Source organism: Podarcis gaigeae (assembly GCF_964106915.1).
Source record: "Podarcis gaigeae genome assembly, chromosome: 17".
Lineage (NCBI taxonomy): Eukaryota > Metazoa > Chordata > Lepidosauria > Squamata > Lacertidae > Podarcis > Podarcis gaigeae.
In genome coordinates, this window is record NC_139694.1 from 9297834 (window position 1) to 9319773 (window position 21940).

General features: G+C 44.2%; 1 protein-coding gene across 5 annotated transcripts in view; it reads left to right on the top strand.

Moving 5' to 3' along the window:
• LOC310834648 (ephrin type-B receptor 5) overlaps positions 1-21940 on the top strand; it is a 158834-nt gene that overhangs the window by 45053 nt on the left and 91841 nt on the right. For all 5 annotated transcript variants that reach the window (XM_083718593.1, XM_083718591.1, XM_083718592.1 and 2 more), the window contains one exon: positions 14533-14737. In XM_083718593.1, the coding sequence (XP_083574719.1) occupies positions 14659-14737 (79 nt within the window). In that variant the 5' untranslated portion in view covers positions 14533-14658. The remainder of the gene's footprint in view (positions 1-14532; positions 14738-21940) is intronic.

A 21940-nucleotide genomic window follows, 5' to 3' on the forward strand; every position in this document is an offset into this window, starting at 1 on the left:
CTCGACGCAAGACTGTAAGGAAAGAGAGGAGAAAAAGCATGCTTTATGGCTGGTATTCTTAGACATGGGTTGTTTTGAGCTGCACACCCTCTGCATCTTCACCCGTCCTGCTACTATTTGCTTTTCTTCCTCTAGCACCTTTTATCTATTTTGAATGCCTCCTCCCCACCCCCCAAAAATGGTCCTTTCTGGCTTATTACTGCAAGAGCTTTTAACACCCCATCCGCACTCTGACTGTGAACGATTTTTATTTTACCCATTCTTGGTGAAACCTTTGTAATCCTTCCAGTTGTAAGGACTGGCTGAAAGAATCATGTATGCAGTTTTGTAAACATGCCTGCTCAAGTATACATGTGACACATGGATTTCCCCAGTAATTATCACCTTTTCCCTTTTGTCTGGAAATTGCTTATTTGAGATGCTTGTCAAATACTGTCCCTTGCCAAATCTATCCTTCTCTTAGCTTAATGGCCCATCCATTGCTTTGAAGTGATAAACTCTGGCTGTCTAGACTGTTTCATCTTGTAAGGAACCACAGTTGGGGAATCTTTTCAGCATATTGTCTGGCTTCAAAGGAAGCACTGGCTGTGGGAGCCTCGCTAACATTGGCTGAAGGTAAATTAACATGTTAAATTAATTCAGTTCTCCTTGAAGCTGATTGGGCCAGCATGCTGTAAAAAATGACCCCACCTCCTTCTGTAGCATCGCTTTGGGGAGGGGGAAGGTTCCCGTATCTAGAAATGAGAGTCTTCGCCTGAAAATGTATTAGGAAATTGGTATCAAATGGTGGATTATGAAACTGCCCCTCCAAACATGCATTTTCCATTTCCCCTGTGGCTCCTCTTTCAGTGCCATTTTGCCTTCTCAGTCACTGTGTGTGACTTTAGCCAGTCAAGGATCACTTCAGGAGTTAATGTCATGCTGCTATGTAGCCAATTGGAATTCATACAATTGTTGAGTTGGAAAGGACCACAAGGGTCATCTTAGTCGAATCGCATGCATTGCAAGAATCTCAACTGAAGCATCCATGACAAATGGCCATCCAACCTCTGCTTTAAAATCTCCAGGGAAGGAGAGTCCTCCTCCTCTTGTGGGAGTCTGTTCCACTGTTGATCTTGGTGTCAGAAAGTTCTTCCTGGTGTTTAAGTCAGAATCTCCTTTGGCAAGTGAACAGTGCTTTCTGTGCTGGGCTATGGCAGCATGGGAACAGTGAGTATCATTCACTCCCTAGGACAGCATCATTGCTTCCTGGGTGTTTTGGACTGCAACGCCTATCAGCCCAAGAGAACATGGCCGTGCTGGGTGGAGATGATGGGAATTGTAATCTAAAAGATCTGGATGGAGGACACCAATCAGGTGAAGGGCACAGGGTTCTGTAGGGCGGCACGGTGGTTGCTGGGTGTCGGGGTGGGGTTCCAGGGGGCAGGGGAGCTGGAGGGCAGCATGGCAGTTGCTGGGCGTTTAGGGTGCTGCAGAGGGCCGTAGCCACTGCCCGTCCCTGAAATCTGCAGCTGGCAGGGGTTGCTACGCTGCAGCTGATGCAAGGATGCCTCCCCTTCTTCGTGCAATAGATGGACACATCAGTCATCTTTGTGAGTTCTCTCTCTTTCACTCCTAGCCTTTATTTGTTCTAAGATTAAGATTCATGTTTTATGATCTTTGAACTGCAAACCAATGGATAAACACACAAGGTAGAAATGAAAGTGGTACATTTTAAAAAATAAATGCCAAGGCGTATTCCTTGAGTCTTTATATGTTTTCCTTCCAGCTCAGAATAAAGATGAACTTGATGATAACTTTGCAAATAGCACTTGCCACAGTCCTGCTCTGTGCTGGAAGCAGATCTCAGACCTGGTCCTCATAGGAGTCCTCTATAACTTTAGCCACATCTGCCGCATAGAGGCAGCTGCTTACTTCAGGCAGAGGTCTTCTTCAGAGAAAGTGTGGTAGTTTGCTCTTCAGGCCCTTGTGCTTGGAATCTCTTTTGCTGAGATAAGCCTGCATGCCATGAGAAGAGTGCTTATGAACATATACAGAATTCAGAGTGCCTGTCTTTTGCAAAGGTTGCAGTACAAGCTGTTGTCGTGTGACTCATTCTTAGCCTGGATGTCAAGTGTGGCAGTGTGCTCAGAGATGCTGTGTCTTATGAGAAATGGCCCGGGTTGGAATGGTAGAAAAGCTTTCAGCTGAGACTAACTTGCAGACGAGCACACACATACTAAAAAATGGCTCATATGTAGTTTTCCTCTGCCTGCCTGCCTCATCCTTCTGTCTTTGCATTCTGGAAAGTGTCCAAGAGGGTAAGATAAAATCTGGGCTTATGAAATTCAGGCTACCCTGGTCACTACAGAAACCTCAGGAACTTGGGGCTATGCAATGAAGCTGAACGTTGGGCGGTTCAGGACAGACAAAAGGCAGTACTCCTTTGCACGATGCATAGTTAAAACTATGGGATTTGCTCTCACAAGAGGCAGCGAGGGCCCCCGACTTGGATGGTTTTAAAAAGAGGATTAGACGAATTCATGGAGGATAAGGCTCTCAGTGACAGTCTCTACTGTCCGCAGGATGCCTCTGAATACTTGTTGCTGGGAGTCACTGTTACACTCACATCATGTTTGTGGGCTTCTGATAGGCTTCTGGTTGGCTACTGCGACAATAGGATGTAGGATGCTGGACTAGATGGGCCTTGGGCCTGATCCAGCTATAGGGCTGTACTTACATTCTTAAAAAACGGAAGCCAGGTTCCCTGTTTGTCTTTGCCAGTCACCTCAGAACCTCTCCAGTTTTTTTGGTTTTTTTTTTATAAAGGCTGTAGGAAACCTGTCATAATTTCATGCCGCAAAAAAAGGAGTTCTTCATTGCTCAGCCGTGCAATTAAGTTCTGGGAGAGGCGCCTGGGAAATATTACACTGAGTTGAGATATGATCTCCCCATATCAAGTAATTAAAAAACAAAACAAAACTAGTATTCAGAATATCTAAGCACCCTTCAGGTTATAGCTTGCGAAGCAAAAACTCCTAGTGCAACGCTTCTAAAACGTCCCAGTTATTTAAAATAACTCATGGCGGTGGTGATAGTGATGTAGTAATTAATGATGAGAAGATAAAGGGATATTGACTCACTGAACAATTTAGTTGAAATAATTAAAAGCTCTTTATCAGCCGCCACGCGTCTGGAGTATGTCTGCCAGTGACCATTTTATGGTGCAAACGTAATGACTGTGATGAGACTCAATTTCCAGTATGCACTGTGTGTGGGTCGTTTAGCGGAGAGCTCTGGGGATGGTGGTATTTTGTGGGCAGGGTTGGAATCCTTGGTGTAAGAGAGACAGAATTGCTGAATAGCTTTGGGCAAGTTATTCTCCGAATCGCTTCCCTATGGAAATTAGGGTTCATACTCTAGAAAAGTAGAGTCACTGGACCACTCAGGGATTAATCATCACTGAATATCTCTGAGTAGTTATTTATCAAGACAGTAATAAAGAATAGAGATATTTATGTTAATTTCTTTTAAAAATGAGCTTCCTACTTTCCCTTTCAAACTGCATAGAGCGTCATGCTCGGTCACACTAAGGTTGCCCCCTCACAAAATGCTATTAATGCTGACTCCTGGAGTCTTTTCAGATGTGCTTTGGGTTGTGTACTTCCACCTCTCCAGAGATGTTTGTAAATGTTTTTGCACAGCTTCTAAGGGGAGAGAGGCCAGCCGTGTGGCTTAACTGGAGAGAAGGGATGCAGAAGCTATCTGGAGAGAGCCAGGGGCCGCAGAGGCCTTTTCTATAGAGGATGATGATAATAATAATAATAATAATAATAATAATAATAATAATAATAATATGCCATCCATCTGATTGCATTGCCCCAGCCACTCTGGGCAGCTTCTAGCAAAATGTAATAAAACATGAAACATTAAAAACTTCCCTATACTGGACTGCCTTCAGATGTCTTCCAAAAGTCATAGTTGCTTACCTGTTTGACATCTGATGGGAGGGCATTCCACAGGGCAGGTGCCACTACTGAGAAGGCCCTCTGCCTAGGTCAGATCCTAGATACGGTCTGAAGTTGCATGATGCAGTAACCTTGCTGATGGTACAAGTCTAGAAATGGTTCAACTGCGTCAGAACCCATGATTGCCACTCTTGTGTGTAAGAAATGTGGAATGTGAGCGAAATCTATGGCTATGTGCACATCAGCATCTTGAACATAGCTAGGTCCCCCCCCCCCATGTTCTAAGCTACTTTCTTATGTTACTGTTCACTCCAGAGAGGAGGTGGGAATGCCTTCACCTGAAGCACAATACCTAATTTGTTTCCCTGCGCCAAACTCTGGTTCATTGAAGCTGTCATCTGTGCATGCGCAACGGCTACCTGAAATGCACACGCTTCAGCTTAACTGCAACTTCCGTTTTCAAATCAGATGGAAACTGGTTTGAGAGAGCGAGCACAACATGAGTATTTCTCAAACAGCTACAGGATACAGTTGATGGTTGGTAACCTGATGTGTTGTTGTTTAGTCGTGTCTGACTCTTTGTGACCTCATGGACCAGAGCACGCCAGGCACCCCTGTCTTCCACTGCCTCCCGCAGTTTGGTCAAACTCATGTTCGTAGCTTCGAGAACACTGTCCAACCATCTCGTCCTCTGCCGTCCCCTTCTCCTTGTGCCCTCCATCTTTCCCAACATCAGGGTCTTTTCCAGGGGGTCTTCTCTTCTCATGAGGTGGCCAAAGTATTGGAGCCTCAGCTTCACGATCTGTCCTTCCAGTGAGCACTCAGGGCTGATTACCTTAAGAAAGGATAGGTTTGATCTTCTTGCAGTCCATGGGACTCTCAAGAGTCTCCTCCAGCACCATAATTCAAAAGCATTGATTCTTTGGCTATCAGCTTTCTTTATGGTCCAGCTCTCACCTGATGTGTACTCAGCTTCAAACAACAGAGTTGGGAGCACACTGGAGCCAGACTTAATATGAACATATATGTGTGACCCTGGCTCCCAGAGAGCAAGGGACCTTCACACTTGCCATTGTTATCAGATGATCCCATGAAGTGATTATAAAAAGGTGGGATGCTTCCTGCTTAACAGATTTGCAAGGTAAATATTTAAAATAGATTGCGGTATAAGCTTTCATGGGCTTTAGTTCACTTAATCAGATCCTCGAAGTATCATCAACTAGAGGATTATATAAACATCACAAATATCAGGGCAGAGAGTATTTTTCTTTCAAATTCATAACTTTTTATGCAGGAGCCCACCCACTGAGATATTTTATTTGGACCTACTCTAATGGAGACTTTTCAGGTCTGCAGCAGTGGTAAAATTTATTACCACTGGTTTCTTAATAGTATCATTTTAAAGATCAGATTTGTGTCCTTTTTTAATAACTTGGTTGTCTTGTGTGGATAGCAGAAAATGCATTGTTGGTAGGGCAAATGCCAACATACACAAGGTTGTTCTTGAGTTCATGGGATATTTGACGTTATTTCACTCAGTCAAATAAAAGGCTGTCTAAACTTGTCAGGTGACTGACATCCCAGGCCTATTTAAAATATGAACAGTATCCTTCTGTCATGAAAGCTTTTTAGACCATGTCTGATGCTTTAAAAATCAAACACAGTTGTTTTGAGGTGCAGAAGAAACAATAAACTGCATATAAAATCTATAAATCCAAAAATTTTCCAGAGTAGAGAAATCCTTCTACATTCTTCTGCTACTTCAAATCATGTTAATTCTCTCTCTTCCACCCAATATTTTCTGTATTTGTCAATTTTCCATACTGTAGCACTTCCTGAAACACATGATGCTGCAATCGTTTTCTATTTTAAAACCCCAACAAAAAGCACATTGGATGACTTCTCCTTTTTTTATGTACAGTACTTTTTTATTATTATTTGAAAGTTTGTCTCTCAGCCCTTCTTATTGTATTTTCAGGTCCTTCTCCTCGCTCTTCCTCCTTTTACTTTCCACCTGCGTTGTGACTACTTTAGATTGTAATAGTGGGGTGGGAGAGCTGGGAAAAAAATTGCATCTGGCAATGAATGCGCCATTTTGATTTCAGATAGTACATGGGTAGATAAGTCTTAAAAGCCCAGGATACAAATTTTCACGGCCCTCTAGTGGCTACGGTGGTTCATTTACCAGAAATAATGTGTTTAGCGTTAACTCTGGAAGTATATACTTGATTCTGACCAAACTAAGCCTTCCAGAGCAAAATATACATCAGCATGACCTCCCCATATCATAGAATTGAAGAGTTAGAAGGAACCCCAAGGGTCATTTAGTTCACCCCCTGCCAATATGACCATGAAACCTTCATCTTTTTGTGGAAGAATGGAAACCATTTTTGTACTATTTAAAGAAGTATTATTATATGATGAGCACTTTATGGCACTTGCATCTCCTGGCTCGTAGATGGCAGGTGTTGGGTGACGCTATTCAGCTGCACCTTTTTTTTGTCTTTGTGGACAATTGGGTAAACGCCAGTGAAAATAAGACCAGGATTTCCAAGTTGCCCATGGAATTTTTTGTGTGCTTAGCGATTGTTCTGCTTGAACCTCCTCTTTCTTCCTCTACTCGGATCCTCCCTGTACAACATGGTTATATGATCCATCCCAAATGCAAGGTACAAATTATGTGGCTTTGGGGTTCCCGTAGGGAAAATGTTTGCATGTTGTTTTCCGTTTGGATGTTTCCAACTCGCTGCCCACAGGTCCAAGTTAGTGGTTGTGATAATGCAGACAAAGCAATTTCCATTGTTGTTGTATTTTGCCTGGGGTGGGGGTGGGGCTTAGAGGGGTTCGTCTGTCACTAATTGACTTTGTGATATTTTACAGCTTCGCACACAGTTTTCCCCAGGGACAACGAGCTGTAGTTGATGGAGGGTGGGTGGCTAGGGTGCGCCAAGTCAGATCGTTCATACAGAAAACATTTTAGATGGTGTCGCCATGTGCAAATAAATCCCACACTGGGAATATAAACGCACCCATCAATACTGGGAACTGCAGGGAATATGTTCTGGTTGTAGACAGGTATACTGTACTCTCTCTCTCTCTCTCTCTCTGTGTGTGTGTGTGTGTGTGTGTGTGTGTGTAAAATATAAAATGTATACAAACAAACAAACAAACAAACAAACGGACATGGTTATCTGCTGCTGAAAATGAAGAGAAAGACAAGGGTCCATAGCAGCTCCGAAGCAGGGCTTTTGAGATTCTGCAGCAAACCTGATGTTGCCCGATGGTCTGTAGATGCTTGATGGTTTGGCTGTCTTCTTCTTCTTCTTCTTCTTCTTCTTCTTCTTCTTCTTATCATTTATTATTAGTACATTTCTCCAGGCTCTCTCTCCCAAGCAAACATGGGATGTTTATTCATCCGCTGACAAGCTGCTCTTACATTGGTGGTTTTGCGGCTATGCAAGCCTGGGTCTACATTAAAATATATTCTGCACCAGATATTTATGGTATGGATTTAATCTTGTGCTAGCTCAGAGGTCCGTATCTTCTAATCCATAGGCTCAGAAATGAGGAGCAGTAATCCCTTGGATGGGGAATATGAGATGTTGAACTTAAATGAGAAATGTGCAGATTTCCATCCAACATATTTTAGAAATTTATTTCAAGGGGACATGGAAATGTACAGATGGGGAACGAGGTTATTTGGCGCATCAGCAGACTCTGCTCCCATCAAATGCCTATCTAGCGTGCTGTTTTAAGAAAAGGGTGTAGTCCCTCTGTGGCTCTCTCCATGTCTCTAAAAGTTTGGGCAAGGCAGAAGTGAGGCAGGCGCTGTTCTCAACGTCAAAAGCAGAGGCCCTTTTTTGCCCAGACCAGAAAACAAACCTGATCTAAAAGCTTTTATAGAGGACCAGTTCTGTTGCTTTACAGAGGCTGTAGTTCCTCTCTTTTGCCATAATTCGTTGGTGGTACATGGACTGAATCCCTTTCCGGTACTCCCCAGGTTCAGTAGTTACCATGTGCTTGAATCTTGGCATATCCAGATTTATTTTCAGAAGAAACAAAGAGCCTTTTGGCTAACATCATAAGCTTTCACGGACTGCAGTTTGCTTCATCCGATGAACTTATGCCATCATAAATTTGCTAAGTCTTTAAGGTACCACAAGGCTCTTTGTTGTTCTTGCATCAAGGGACTCGCACTGCTACTCCTCTGAAAATGATTTATTTACCTGAAGGTTGCCTTGAAGAAACTCTCTTTGTGCACGGAGCACTGCGAAGAATGCAGAGGAATGTGGAGCGGTCGCTGTTAGCTGCTTTTTCCTCTGCAAGAGCCTTTCCTGGGGAATGAAAGTCATTGTGCGATTGCAGTTGAAGCCTGGGCTCCGTTCAGTCTGTACCTATAGCTGCTCGAGTGTTCTGTGGGTCTTCCCCTGGAATTGAAAGAGGGCCACCGTGTGCCAGAGTGCCCCCTTCAAACTGGGAGGAAAGACCCATACTGTGGCTGTTGCTTGTGGTGCCTGCCTCTATAATATCATCCATTCTCCTTCCTTCTCAGGCTTTGGTTGTGGCTAAGCGAGAGTCTGAAATCAGCAGAAACTTTCTTTCATTTCCCCCCTCTGCTGTCTAAATCAAAACCAGCTTTTCGGATTAGTCATAATTTATTTAAGAAACGGGGGAGGGAAAGTAATTTTCTAGTCTAATCCAGCCTGACAAAAGCATAGATGCAATGGCAGGAAGAACAGTTCAGGTTGGCTCAGGCTAGAGTTTCCCTGCAGGTGATTTAAGGGATGGAGTGAGGGGATCTTGGGATAGGCGGGGGCGAGGGGGGGCAGAGATACACAGAGTGAGGTATATGGTAATGTCTCCCTGTTCTAAAACTCCTCCAAACCTCACCTCATCCATAGTAAATTCTTCCAAAGGATGGGGCAATAAGTTAATGGCATACTTGGTCATTTGATTCCGGGGTTTGGGTTTTTTAACAAACTTATTAGGTTTTGGTATATTACTGTAGAAGGCTGTTAAAATATGACACACGCTACAAAGGACAACAGGGCTGACTGAAAATGGCAGTTTGTCTGCAGCTTGTCCACATTTAAGCATTATGTAGCTGTGAATCCACTATTCCCCAGGTGCAATTTTGAACACCCATACATAAATTGATTTATATGTGGGGAGCAACTTTGGTCTTTCCGATACATGCCAGTACACATACTGTACCTACTTAAAAACAAACAAAACCCTTATCCAGGAAGTGTGCAAAAGCACACAATCCGCCAGTTGCAGCTTCTCAACACATACTTTTGCAGTTTTCTGGTTTTGTGCAAATCTGAGGGAATTGAAATTAAAATATAACTAAGGCTATGCTCCTCTGTTCAGGAGTGCACTGGAGAAACAAAAGCCTTGAGGATGTACAGTAGTACCTCTAGTTACGTACTTAATTCGTTCCAGAGATCCGTTCTTAACCTGAAACTGTTCTTAACCTGAAGCACCACTTTAGCTAATTGGGCTTCCTGCTGCCACCACACCACTGCTGCGTGATTTCTGTTCTCATCCTGAAGCAAAGTTCATAACCCGAGGTAATATTTCTGCGTTAGCGGAGTCTGTAACCTGATGTGTATGTAACCCGAGGTACCACTGTAGTGGGTATGGAAAGCAAGAGTAGCAAAAAGTGATGATTGATTAACCCACCCAAAAACAAATGGCCTGGGACCCCAAGTGGAATGGGTTGGAGTCTAATTTCTCCCAACATATTCCCATATCGAGTAATCCTGAATTTACAGAGGGAAAGCACTGAGACTGGTGTTGCTTGAAGGTAATGTCTTGTGAACTACACAAATTACATTGGAATGCAAAACAGCTGCAAACACACAGTAAACTCCAGTGTGGACAAGCCCCTCTAGGGTCACGTTCGTCCACCAGTTGGTGATCTCAAGTGTAGGCAGGAGAAGACTTTCTTTTATGCTCTTGTCATGATATTAACTTGTACTACACATTTGGAATGGAGAAGAGGAAGACCTTGACGCACAGCTCCCATTTTTAGCAGCAGCCCCTGTATTTTGTATAATGTGTGGTTCTACCATTTCACTTCCTTAAAATAATTCGGAAAGGCATCTCTATTGTGGATGGCCCAGCCTTGTGGTGGAGAGTGGCCTCTTGGCTCTAGTTAGTCCTGTGATTTCAATCACACACCCCTCTCTTTCCTCCCCATTCTCATATCCAGCCCTTGACGACTTCCTAATGTAACAACAACACATTTGCCTCTGCAAACGCGGTCCCCTAACCTTTGGAAAAGGCACAGTTACAGTACCAATGACTCTGTGTATACAAGGCAATATGCCTCGGCATGCCAGTTTCCAAAGAACATATGATGCTGTTGTGTTCCTGGGCTCCCCAGAAGCATCACACTGGCTGTTGTGGGTCCAAATGGACATTTTGCTCCGATCCGGCAGGGCTCTTTTGTTGTTTCTTTTTTCTGAATGCTGCAAGATGCTTTGAGATCTCGGTATTAAAGGTTGTTTAGGAAGACAGGTATTTTATTATTTACAGCTTTCCCCATAGTATTCTCTGCGGCTTTGCTTAGACAGTCTATAAATGGTTCAAGCAATGGATCTCCTATCCACTTCCCCTGGAGAGACTGCCTGACAGTCTAATGGTTCTTTAAATTCCCTCCCTTGCTCAATTTACTCCGGCAAATCCCCTTTCCCCACATTTTCCAAAAACATCCACAGCCTGCACATCTGCAAGGAAATACATTTGAAATCCGCCTAACTATACTTTATTTATATGTTCATTTTTCATGTCTTCTCACAAAAACATGCTTTTAGCAGCCCTGGAATTCCCTGCATATGTATACTGCAGCGTAAAATTGGTTTAATTGTCTTTCACCCCAGGAAATATGAGGGGTTTTGTTCTTTAAAGGGGTAGGGAACAGACAACCTGCGATACTTTGTGGAAAGACATGACAATGAAAACAGGCAAAAAGCAAATATACTTTTTAGTTGTGGATTGGGGCCCAGTTCTTTCCAGCTTGACTTTCCTCATTTTTCTGTAGTTTTGTTTTGTTTTGCTTTTATAAGTCACTGATGTGGCAGATAGTGCTGGGCCCTTTGCATATTGCATTTTGGTATGGCTTTAAAGTGTTTGATGGATATTCAGAAAACCACAATACATGTGTGCAATAAAACAAACACAAGGGCCTCTTACTTTCTAGGACCCTCGTACCTACGGGACCGCCTCTCCTGGTATGTCCCACAGAGGAACTTACGGTCCTCAAACAAAAACATCTTGGAGGTGTCCCAGGCCACAGGGAGGTTAGGCTGGCCTCAACCAGAGCCAGGGCTTTTTCGGCTGTGGCTCCAATCTGGTGGAACGCTCTGTCACAAGAGACTAGGGCCCTGCGGGACTTGACATCTTTCTGCAGGGCCTGCAAGACAGAGCTGTTCCACCAGGGCTTTGGCCAGGGCACAACCTGACCCCCTCCTTTGGCAATCCTCACAGAGCCCAATAGTTGCCATTAATCTGATTTGAATTAATTTTTTAATGAAATGATTTTAGAATGTTGTATTATTTTATTGTTGTTAGCCGCCCTGAGCCTGGCTTTGGCTGGGGAGGGTGGGATATAAATAAAATGATTATTATTATCATCATCTTGCAAATGTGCACATTCCAGGGAGCTAGGATTTGCTGTCGGTTCCTCACATGGGTGTATGCAATGTCAAACACAACCTTCTGACACATGGGTCCACTCTGAGTGAGCCTGAGCCTGCAGGTGTCTTGAAATGGCTTCCTAATTGCACAATTAAATTGTAATAAAACAAAATCCATTTTCACAACGTAGCCTCCAAAAGCCTTTCGAAGAGAAAATCACTTGTTACTGAAATTTATCTTTTGTACTCTCCTGTGTAGGAAGGTGTGCAAGTCCCCAATTTGGGATGATGTGTGAATTTCCCTATGTGGGAAGAGACTGGGGTCCCATCAGATGGATAATGTTTTCTGGGAAGTCGCAAACAAGAAGAAAACTAGACATCCGTTTGTCAGTACCTCTGAACCATCAACTGGAGGAAATTCAGTTCCTGGCTGATAGATTAAGGTCTAGTGCAGTGGGGCATGTCATTTTAGGGGATGAAACTTAAATTTCTCCAGTGAAGGGTCTTAAAAATAAGCTTTCAGGTGTGAGGAATTCAAATCTGCTATTATTTTTGTGACTGGACAACATTTAGCTTGGTAAGTCTATGTTTGAGGAAGAAGCTGGGATAGGTCAGTCAATAGAGCATGAAACTCTTAATCTCAGGGTTGTGGTTTCGTGGCCCATATCAGGCAAAATAGCCCAGCATTGCAAGGGGTTGGGCTTCCAACCCTACAATTCTATGATACCAAGAACATAAACTGCTTTCAGAAAGTTGATTTTTTAAAAAAATTACTATCTGAAAATGTCAGGCAATACTTAATAAGTACTTGACAAAAAAAATAAATTATTTCTATGCAATTTTAACATTTTACTTACCAAGCAAAACTAAATTATATCAATTTAACCAAAATATGTTTTGATTTCCCAAGTCATGTTATGATTTTTTTTTAGCAGCCCTAATTTTTGCAATTTGAAATTCAGGACGCCCCACCTAGCGCAGAGACAGGTTAACCTGTGTGTGTGTGTGTGTGTGTGTGTGTGTATACGCGTGCGCACACACGCCTCAAGACCCTTCAGTTTGGTTTAGCAGCTCCCCTCACCCTGATCCTATCACCTGCTATTTCCTTATTCAGATGTGCTTCCATAACACTTGACGCCAGTGAGGTTGGGATACAGGATTTCATTGATGATCTGGTGTGGTGGGTTGGTGGGATTTCTATCCCATCCTGGGATACAGATCACTCCATCCCCCCAACTCGAGTGGCTTATATTTAGTGGATTTTCTGTTAACTCAAGTCAGCCATTAACCAATTTGAGTAGGTTAGTTACCGTATTTTTCGCTCTATAACACGCACCTGACCATAACACGCACATCGTTTTTAGAGGAGGAAAACAAGGGAAAAAACATTCTGAATGAAACAGTGGATGTATCATTTTTGTGCTTCATGCTGTGGCCACAGACATGTGATCTGATGGTGAATTTGGGCTGACCCAATGCAAAAATCCTGAGAATCCCTGTGGATCCATGCTTTGTAACCACATTTTTGCACCATTGCAGCCCCAGGCAACAGTGGGTGCGTGATTTTTTTGGTGCAGGCTGTAGCCATGGACATGCTATGTGATCTGATGGTGAATTTGGGGTGACCCAATGCAAGGATCCTGAGAATCCCTGTGGATCCATGCTTTTTAACCATATTTTTGCACCATTGCAGCCCCAGGCAACAGTGGGTTCGTGATTTTTTTGGTGCAGGCTGTAGCCATGGACATGCTATGTGATCTGATGGTGAATTTGGGGTGACCCAATGCAAAGATCCTGAGGATCCATGCTTTGTAACCACATTTTAAGTGGGGAGCGAAGGAAAAACAAAGAAGGGGCATTAGAGGGGTGTGCAGAGAAGCAGCTGGCTAAGAATGCAGGAGAGGGATTTAACGGGAGGGAGGAAAGAAAGGCAAAAGTTTTCCCCCACCCAAGCCAGCCAGCCATCTCTCTCTCTCTCTCTCTCTCTCTCTCTCCCTCCCTCCCTCCCTCCCTCCCTCCCTCCCTCCCTCCCTCCCCCCCTCTCTCTCCCTCCCCCCCTCTCCCTCCCTCCCTCCCCCTTCCCCCTCTCTCTCTCCCTTCCCCCCTCTCTCTCCCTCTCCCGCAGCAGCACCGGAGCTTGCCTGGAGGGGAGGGGCTTTCCCTGCTCTTTGTTCCGTTTCAGCAAACACAGCAACGAAACAGAGGCGGGTGGGCAGTAAGACCCTGAGGCAGAATGCAGGAAAGCAGCCGCTTCCTCTTTTCAGGTTTCGCTTCTCCGTGCAGCGTGCAGCGCCGCGATTTGATTTTTGCATGATTTTTCGGCTCCAGGGACCACACATTCGCTCTATAACACGCACAGACATTTCCCCTTCCTTTTTAGAAGAAAAAATCTGCGTGTTATAGAAGGAAAAATACGGTAGGTTGGAAGGTCAGGTTTGCAAAGTTTGCACAAAGCGAGTCAACAGCACTGCAGATTGTGGAAGCTCCTCCATAAGCCATGCATAAGATGACACAAGGAAATCCAGGTTGCTCAATATGGATTCTTGCCTCACTTTGGCTATTGTTAAGAACAGCAAACAGTGCTGAAATAATTGGAACAAGAATTGGCTGTTTTAAGATGAAAAGCCTTGCTGGACAAAGGCAAGAGTTGTAGCATTCTCTTTCTAGCTGTGTCCCACCAGATGCTTTTTGGAAGCTTAAAGCAGGGCAGAACTGCAGCATCCTGCCCTGTTGGTCCCTTAGCAGCTGTTTTTCATTGATATTCTGCTGCTGAACATGGAGGTTCCATTTAGTTACAGTGGCTAATAGCCATTGATTACCGGTAGTCTGTCTCCCACAAATTTGTCTAATCCCTTCTTGCAGCCATTTAACTCCCATTCCTATTTTTGGTGCAGTGGTTTCTTTCAGCCAAGACTTTTTTTTGGCCATCTCTCTCCTTTCAGGTGGAGCTGCCTATGCATGTAGATCTGCAGGCCCTCTGGTCCATTTGGAACATGTGCTGAGAGGCAGTTGTGACTTATGGAAGATGCGGGAAGCTCTGAAGAAGCTACGCGGATCCTAACGCCATCATGAGAGGGAAGAGAAGATCCACGAGGATGGTTTGGCTGTGGATGGCATGCATCCTCAGTGTAGCATCTTCTCTAGAAGGTAAGTGCTTTCTAGAGAGAAAACACTATTGGCCTTATTGCGTCAAGTTAAGAGGTGACTGTCTTTTCTATAACTTAATTGCTTGCTCATGGGCACTTGCTGATCAGCTTCAGTAGGGAATGAGAACAGAGGGTTTTAAATTAAAGAGTTCGTGGATCCTGGGTTGGAGTTCCTATCAAAAAAATCAGTAAGGGAGAAGGGGAGGAATATTTGAGATGCCTTTGAGATGCTGATGGTTTAGGGCTTCATAGAATCATAGAGAAGGAAGGGGCCACAAGGATCATGGTATAGTGGTTAAGAACAGTGGACTCGTAATCTGGTGAACCGGGTTCGCATCCCCGCTCCTCCACATGCAGCTGCTGGGTGACCTTGGGCTAGTCACACTTCTCTGAAGTCTCTCAGCCCCACTCACCTCACAGAGTGTTTGTTGTGAGGGAGGAAGGGAAAAGGAGATTGTTAGCTGCTTTGAGACTCCTTAGGGTAGTGATAAAACGGGATATCAAATCCAAACTCTTCTTCATCATCATCTAGTCCAACTCCCTGCAAAGCAGGAATCTTTCACTCCACATGCGGCTCAAACCCACAGCCCTGAGATTAAGAGTCTCATGCTCTACCAACTGAGAGGAATGGGGTGTGATTCCTTGTGCTTGTGGGTTTAGGAATGGGGTTTGATCCCTTGCATTGGAGTGGTGCTGGTTTAGAAAACAGAATGGTTTTGAGTGAGGTTTTGGGATACATTACATGACACTGTTCGAGATGCAGTTTATGGCCTGTCATTCTTGCCAAGAAGATAGAAAGAAATGAATGTTTTTCGTTGTTGATTTACAGTGGTACCTCGGGTTACATACGCTTCAGGTTACATACGTTTCAGGTTACACACTCCACTAATCCAGAAATAGTGCTTCAGGTTAAGAACTTTGCTTCAGTATAAGAACAGAAATCAGGCTCCGGCGGCGCGGCGGCGGCAGCAGGAGGCCCCATTAGCTAAAGTGGTGCTTCAGGTTAAGAACAGTTTCAGGTTAAGAATAGACCTCCAGAACGAATTAATTACTTAACCCGAGGTATCACTGAATTTATTCCTTTCTAAACAGCCATCTCAAGGAAGTTAAAATAATTTAAAAATGCTTAGAAACAGGAAAACAGCCAATACACTTTAAACAAGACTAAAACCCTAACAAAGTAGATTTCCCTTATGGGGTACTTGGTTGTGTTTAATGAAGAGGTTGGGAAATTGTAGAAAGTGGTCAGAGGCGGCAAATATGTGGGATGAGAGAAGAAAGAAAAACCTGGGAAAGAGAGAGTGGGAGATGGAAGGGCAAAAGTGTCATGACTCATGAGCAGCCCTGTTGCCGGGCCAAGGAAAATCCCTGTGGCCACATGTGCTCATTGACCTGAACCGTTTCACGATGAATGCTCATCTTTCCCTCACACATGAAAGCCTTTGGAAGAGACAGGTCAGGAAGCAGGAGTAAAATTGCTGGAGAACCGAAGGAAGGAGGGAATCTGTGATGAGCAAAGACGAGAACAAAGGGAGATAAGAAAAGTAAGAGCACCTGCAGGAAGGGAAGTACCGTCTGGAGAGAAGCAATATTTTGCTTGAAGGAAATGGGTAGAAGTTCTGGGAAGGGAGATGTAGCTGTTTGTCATCGGCTGAAAAAAAAAGTGTTGTGAATGGCGCACGTGCATTTTTAGTAGTTGGGTTTTTCCTCCATAAATATGGAAGCAGCAACTGGGAAAGGTCCGGATCTCTGATGGTTATGCATAAATCACAGGAACCCAGCTTGCAACTGGCAGCACCGGGCTTACATTTTCACAGCCGATGGCACCGCATGCATCTTGTAACGCCATTTGCATTTTGGCATTTTTCCTGCTGGCTAAGAAGCAGGGTGTGTGAGCTGGCCTGTAGAGGATGCCGCAGATGGCCTTTTGCTATCCTAAGCAAAGTGCAGCAGGGGGATTGAGAGCCAACAGTGGGAAATGATTTTACCACTTCTTGAGCAGGAGCAATAATAGTAATTATTATTATTATTATTATTATTATTATTATTATTATTATTATTAATACCAGCCTTCATTCAAAGATCACAAGGTGGTTTACAATATAAAAGCACAATAATACATACTATAATAGCAAACAAAAACAATACCCCCCATATATATATTAAAAAAGGCCTTAGATTGTTTAATTGACCAGAGGCCTGGGAGAAGAGGAATGTTTTTGCCTGGTGCCTAAAGATAAAGAAGGTGTCAGGCGAGCCTCCCTGGGGAGCAGGACATAAGATAGAAGGGCCCTACAGTTGAAGCTGAAAAAAAACCAACCTTACTTCCTCTACCCTGCTATCTAATAGGGTATAGTCATACCTTCGTTTTCAAACGGAATCTGTTCTGGAAGTCCGTTCGACTTCCAAAAACATTCGGAAACCAAGGCGTGACTTCTGCTTGGTTGCAGGAGCTTCCTGCACTCAAGCAGAAGCCGTGTCAGACATCCGGGTCCCAAATTCGCAAACCGGGACAACCACTTTCGGGTTTGCGGCATTCGGGAGCCAAAATGTTTGAATTGCAAGGTGTTCGAGAACCAAGGTACGACTGTATTTGTCGTACCCTAGTTCATACCCCATATGTTCTCTAGCTCTATTTCCACATTCCTGTCCATTAATTTATAAAGCATTTCATTTCACTAGCTATCACTGAGATAACTTTTTAAAACAGTAACCACCAGGATTCTTCCCAAAATGTTAACCTGCGTGTATGATGACAGTGCAATATTCCATGTGGTTTTTACAAAAAGATTTCAGCTGTGTCCCTCTGCTGTCGGTGTTCTACTCTGGTGCCCTTTAGCCAAATCAGCAATAGTTACATGCTAAGCCTTTCCTAGCTTGCCCACCATGTCATCTGTTGCAAGGCATAGTGTGATTGCATTTCTTTTGCTCTACTTCACACAGAAACTCCCAGTTTCATCTCGGTTTGGAATTGGTACCCCAGCAAAGGCCCAAAGACTGGTGGAAGGCTGTCTATTATTATTGTTATTGTTACTGTTATTACTGCCCTTCATTATCAAATTCCAGGACGGTTTACAGAATATATTAAAACAACATTAACTCAAAAGCATAAATACAGTAAACCACATTTAAAAAACACACAAAGCAGATCAGTTGAAAGTTGAATATTAAAGATCAGCTAATGCTTGGCAAAAGAAAAAAGAGGATGAAGCACAGTTAAAGTTGGGGCTTGTTGTCTTTTGGAGGAGAGGGACTGGGTGCCACAACAGAAAATGTCTCTCCCTGATTGCCAACAGATGCATGCAGAAAATAGTACAATCAGGAGTGCCTGATCTATAGATCCCAATGAAGAGGCAGGTCAGTATAAGGGAGAAGATGCTCCCTCAAGTACCCTGGTTCGCAGTTGATAGGGCCTTATATCACCTTGAACATCACCTTGAGCCTGGCCCAGTAATGTATGGGCAGCCACTGCAGGTGTGACATGCTTGCGGTAGATTGCACCACTTGGCAGTGTAGCCACTGGATTCTGCACTAGCTGCCGTTCTGGATGCATAGGCCACTGTGGCCAGATGGAGTACCTCCAGTGAAACTGATCCTTTGGGAGGAGTGCAATGCCATTTAGAGCAGACACCCTCCTACCTTATTCTTTGAACTAGGAGCCACCCACGCACAGCACTTCCATTTTACCAGGCATCAGGTTCAGTTTAGTAGTCTTCATCCACCACTCCACTGCTTCTAGGCACTGGTCCAGGACTTGCAAAGCCACACCTGGTTAAGATGCAACGTGTGCTGATGACATTGTGCTCCAAATCCCCCAGTAACCACACCCAAGGCTATGTATTCATGTTGAACAGCACTGGGGACAAAGGGGTGTTGTGTGGAACTCCACAGTGCGAAATCCAGGGGGCTGACATACAGTCCCACCCAATGCCACTCTCTGAAACCAGTCCTGGAGTTGGGAGCAGAACTTGGCTCTCACTCCCAACCCACAAAGCCATCCAAGGGGATATTATGGCTGATGGCATCAAAAGTCACTGAGAGACTCTTTCTCCTGATAATAGTCATCCATCAGGGCAACCAAGCCTGATTCTGTCTTGAAACTGGGCCTGAAACCAGATTGGAATGGGCTTAGTAAATCTGCTTCCTCCAAAGGTCCATGAAGCTGATCCGTCACCACCCTTTCAAGACGGTGCCCAGTAAGGGGATATTTGTGACCGGGAGATGCCATACACTGCTGGATCCAGGATTGTTTTTTTCAGGAGTGGATGCACTATGCCTTGTTGAATTTCTGGTGCACATATTGTAATTCAGCTACTATGGCAGACAAGAATTCTTGACCCTCCTTATGCCCAATTATATCCAATTTTAAATTCAGTCATGGAAACAAATGATCAGTAGATAGAGGCACAACCTTTTGTGCACACACTGCTCTGAGGCAGGGAGGGAATTGGTATATTTGGATGCACAAAATGTTACAGAAGCTTGGAGATTTGCATAGTGCAGCGATGAAACTGGGGGAAACTCCCCCCACCCCACCTCCAATTCAGGAAATTCACATAAGCGGTAAAACCGACCAAGACTTGCACCACTACTCCAGTGGCGGCGGCACACTTTTCAAGGAAGATACAGAGGGCAGGGCAGGAGGAGAGAAGTTGTGATAGAATGGGTCAAACCCCACTTACCCATATCACTTCCCCTGCAAGTAGCTCCCCCCACTGTTTTGCAGGAGAAAGACAGCCGCCCCTAATTCCCAGTCTTCTGTTTGCCACTGAACATCAGTTTCCCTCCTAAGAGCAGGGAATTGTCGTAATTTTGAGTTCACATCTCACTGCTTGGTTCTTGAAGTGCACAGGACAGCCCTAGGTGAAAAGAAGGAATCATGTTTGTTGGAGCTTCAGAAAAGTCAATCAGAAAGGAGAACGTTGCAAGGATCTAGGCGTCAGGAAGAGTCAATCCACCAAATTACTTTTTGCATTCTTTTTAGGTAGTTCTTGCAGTGGTGGGAAGGCTTATCTAGTTTGCAAGCTTTCCATGAGTCAGTGATGAGCAGATGCTCTTGCCTGAAACCTCCTTGCTTTGTGTCAGTTTGTCTCCTGTTTTAATTGATCCTTTTTATTTGATGCCCCTCACGTAGCGTCCCAAAGCAGAGTTTGGTAGTTTGGTGGGTCATGAGTTGTGCACCCCATGTAGAACGCATTGTAATAGTTTTCGAAGTTACTAGAGCCTGGAGGTCCCTGGTTAAGTCATCTCTGTCTAAAAGAGGCTGCAGCTGGCGGAGAGCTATAGCTGGGAATAGGCAATTATAGCCTGCAAGGCCGCGAGTGAAAATGTTGGATCCAGGAGCACCCCCAAGCTATGAACCTGGTTCTTCAAGGCGTGCAACCCCATCCAGAACAAGCCGTCTTCCAGCTTACGGATGCAAGAACTTGGAAAACGCAACACCTCTGTCTTTTCAGGATTCAGTTGCATTTTGTTCTCCCACATCCTGCCCATCACTGCCTCCAAACACCTGTCTAGCACCTCAGCTGCCTTTCCTGATTCAGATGGAACAGGGGAAAGAGCTGGGTGTCATCCCTACATATGGCATGTTCAGGAACCAGCCCCCCATCCCCCGGCTTCTTGAAATTTTTGACTTTTTGAGGTGACTGAAACTGAAAGAAAGCACCTGTCAAGTTTTGCACCCTCCTATGCTTTGAAAAGGCACCCCCAACATTTCCTCAAAAGGCTAAATATGGTCGGAGCTTCAACAGGGATGGAAAATAAGGACAGCTGATGTGTATTTTATCAAGATTTACCCCTTGCTTTTCTGTGCAACTTCTAATGCAGGTTACTGTCAACCCTTGAAAAGGAGGATTGCTGAGCACACGCCTCCCATCGATTGTCTCATCCCTGCTTGCTGCCAACTTCCCACTTTTTGCATCCAAAGAAAGTTCTAACCTACACAAGCTTATGCTGCAGCCAATATTATTCTGAAAAAGTGCTACAGGATTCGTGCTTTAAATAACTGTAGCCAACCGGTCTCCAAACATGGTGTGAATAAAATGCTGAGATAACGTCACGCTTCCCTGTTGTGCGTTGGCTGGCCGAGCTGATAAGACGGCACAGTTTTCTTCTGTAAATTGAAGTGGTGCAATCTGACCTCCCTCTTCATCTTGAAATGCCTTTGAACGTTGGTGGTGGAGGAGTCGCCCCATATAAACTGTGAAGACATTGTACTGAAATACACAGCAGGAGTAAGTCCTTAGACATAACGATGACCTCGCCCTTCCAAAGTATCTGGGCTTGGCTGAACGTGGAGGCATTTCCCCAATTCCTTGCCGTGCTTGAGTGACGGGGTAAAAATGTGGTTTGATTTAAAGCAGATCCGGCAGATCAGTGTGGCGGTGCTCAGCACAGCAATGATAACAGGATGCTATCCTGTTAGCAATGTGAAGGGGGAAGCGAAGCCCATGTTTTCATCCCTTGTGTGGCCGAGTGCTTGTCAATCAGAAAGCAAAACGGGCCTGCTATAAATAAAATAGTGGTTTTCCCTACTTGAAGGACTCCCTAGGTACACAGAAGTATTTAAGAGTAAAACTTGAAAGAAAATGTAAAAAGAAAATAAAAAATCCTAACTGCCCAAGTGCCTGTGAGCTCCTAGGACTTAATGAGATGGTGGTAGTTGAGCCTAGGGAGAATAAAAGAGCCTGCCTCAGAGGCCCAGAGGCCCATCTAGTCTTCTCATGGTAACTAGCAAGATGTCTGCATGCCAGACATAACAACTCCCTTCTCCTTCTCTGCAGACTGTTCTGGTTGTTCTCCTGACTTCCAAGCCATGTGCACAATAACTCTCTAGTTGCTAAAACTGAAGGTAGTATTGGTCTTTCCTGTTTATTATATGTAGACCCCAACATTAACCATCCAATGTTTGGGTGTTAAATAAGCCAGCTTTCAAATCACCCAAACTAGGGTATTCATAGAAGGAGAAACTAGTTGCCAATTATTTGTACAAGCTGACAGGTAGGCCTTATGATATACACCAATATCTGGAAACTTTAAAACCTCCTTCCGATCTTGGCAGCTGCATTCTCTTAAATGAAAAATGAGGTGGAGAGTTAACCCTAATAAACCTTCTAATTATTCCATTAATCTTTTGAACATACACTCAGGATATGCATTATGAAATATCACAAACTCTGTATATTATCTGTGGCAGAACATTCAT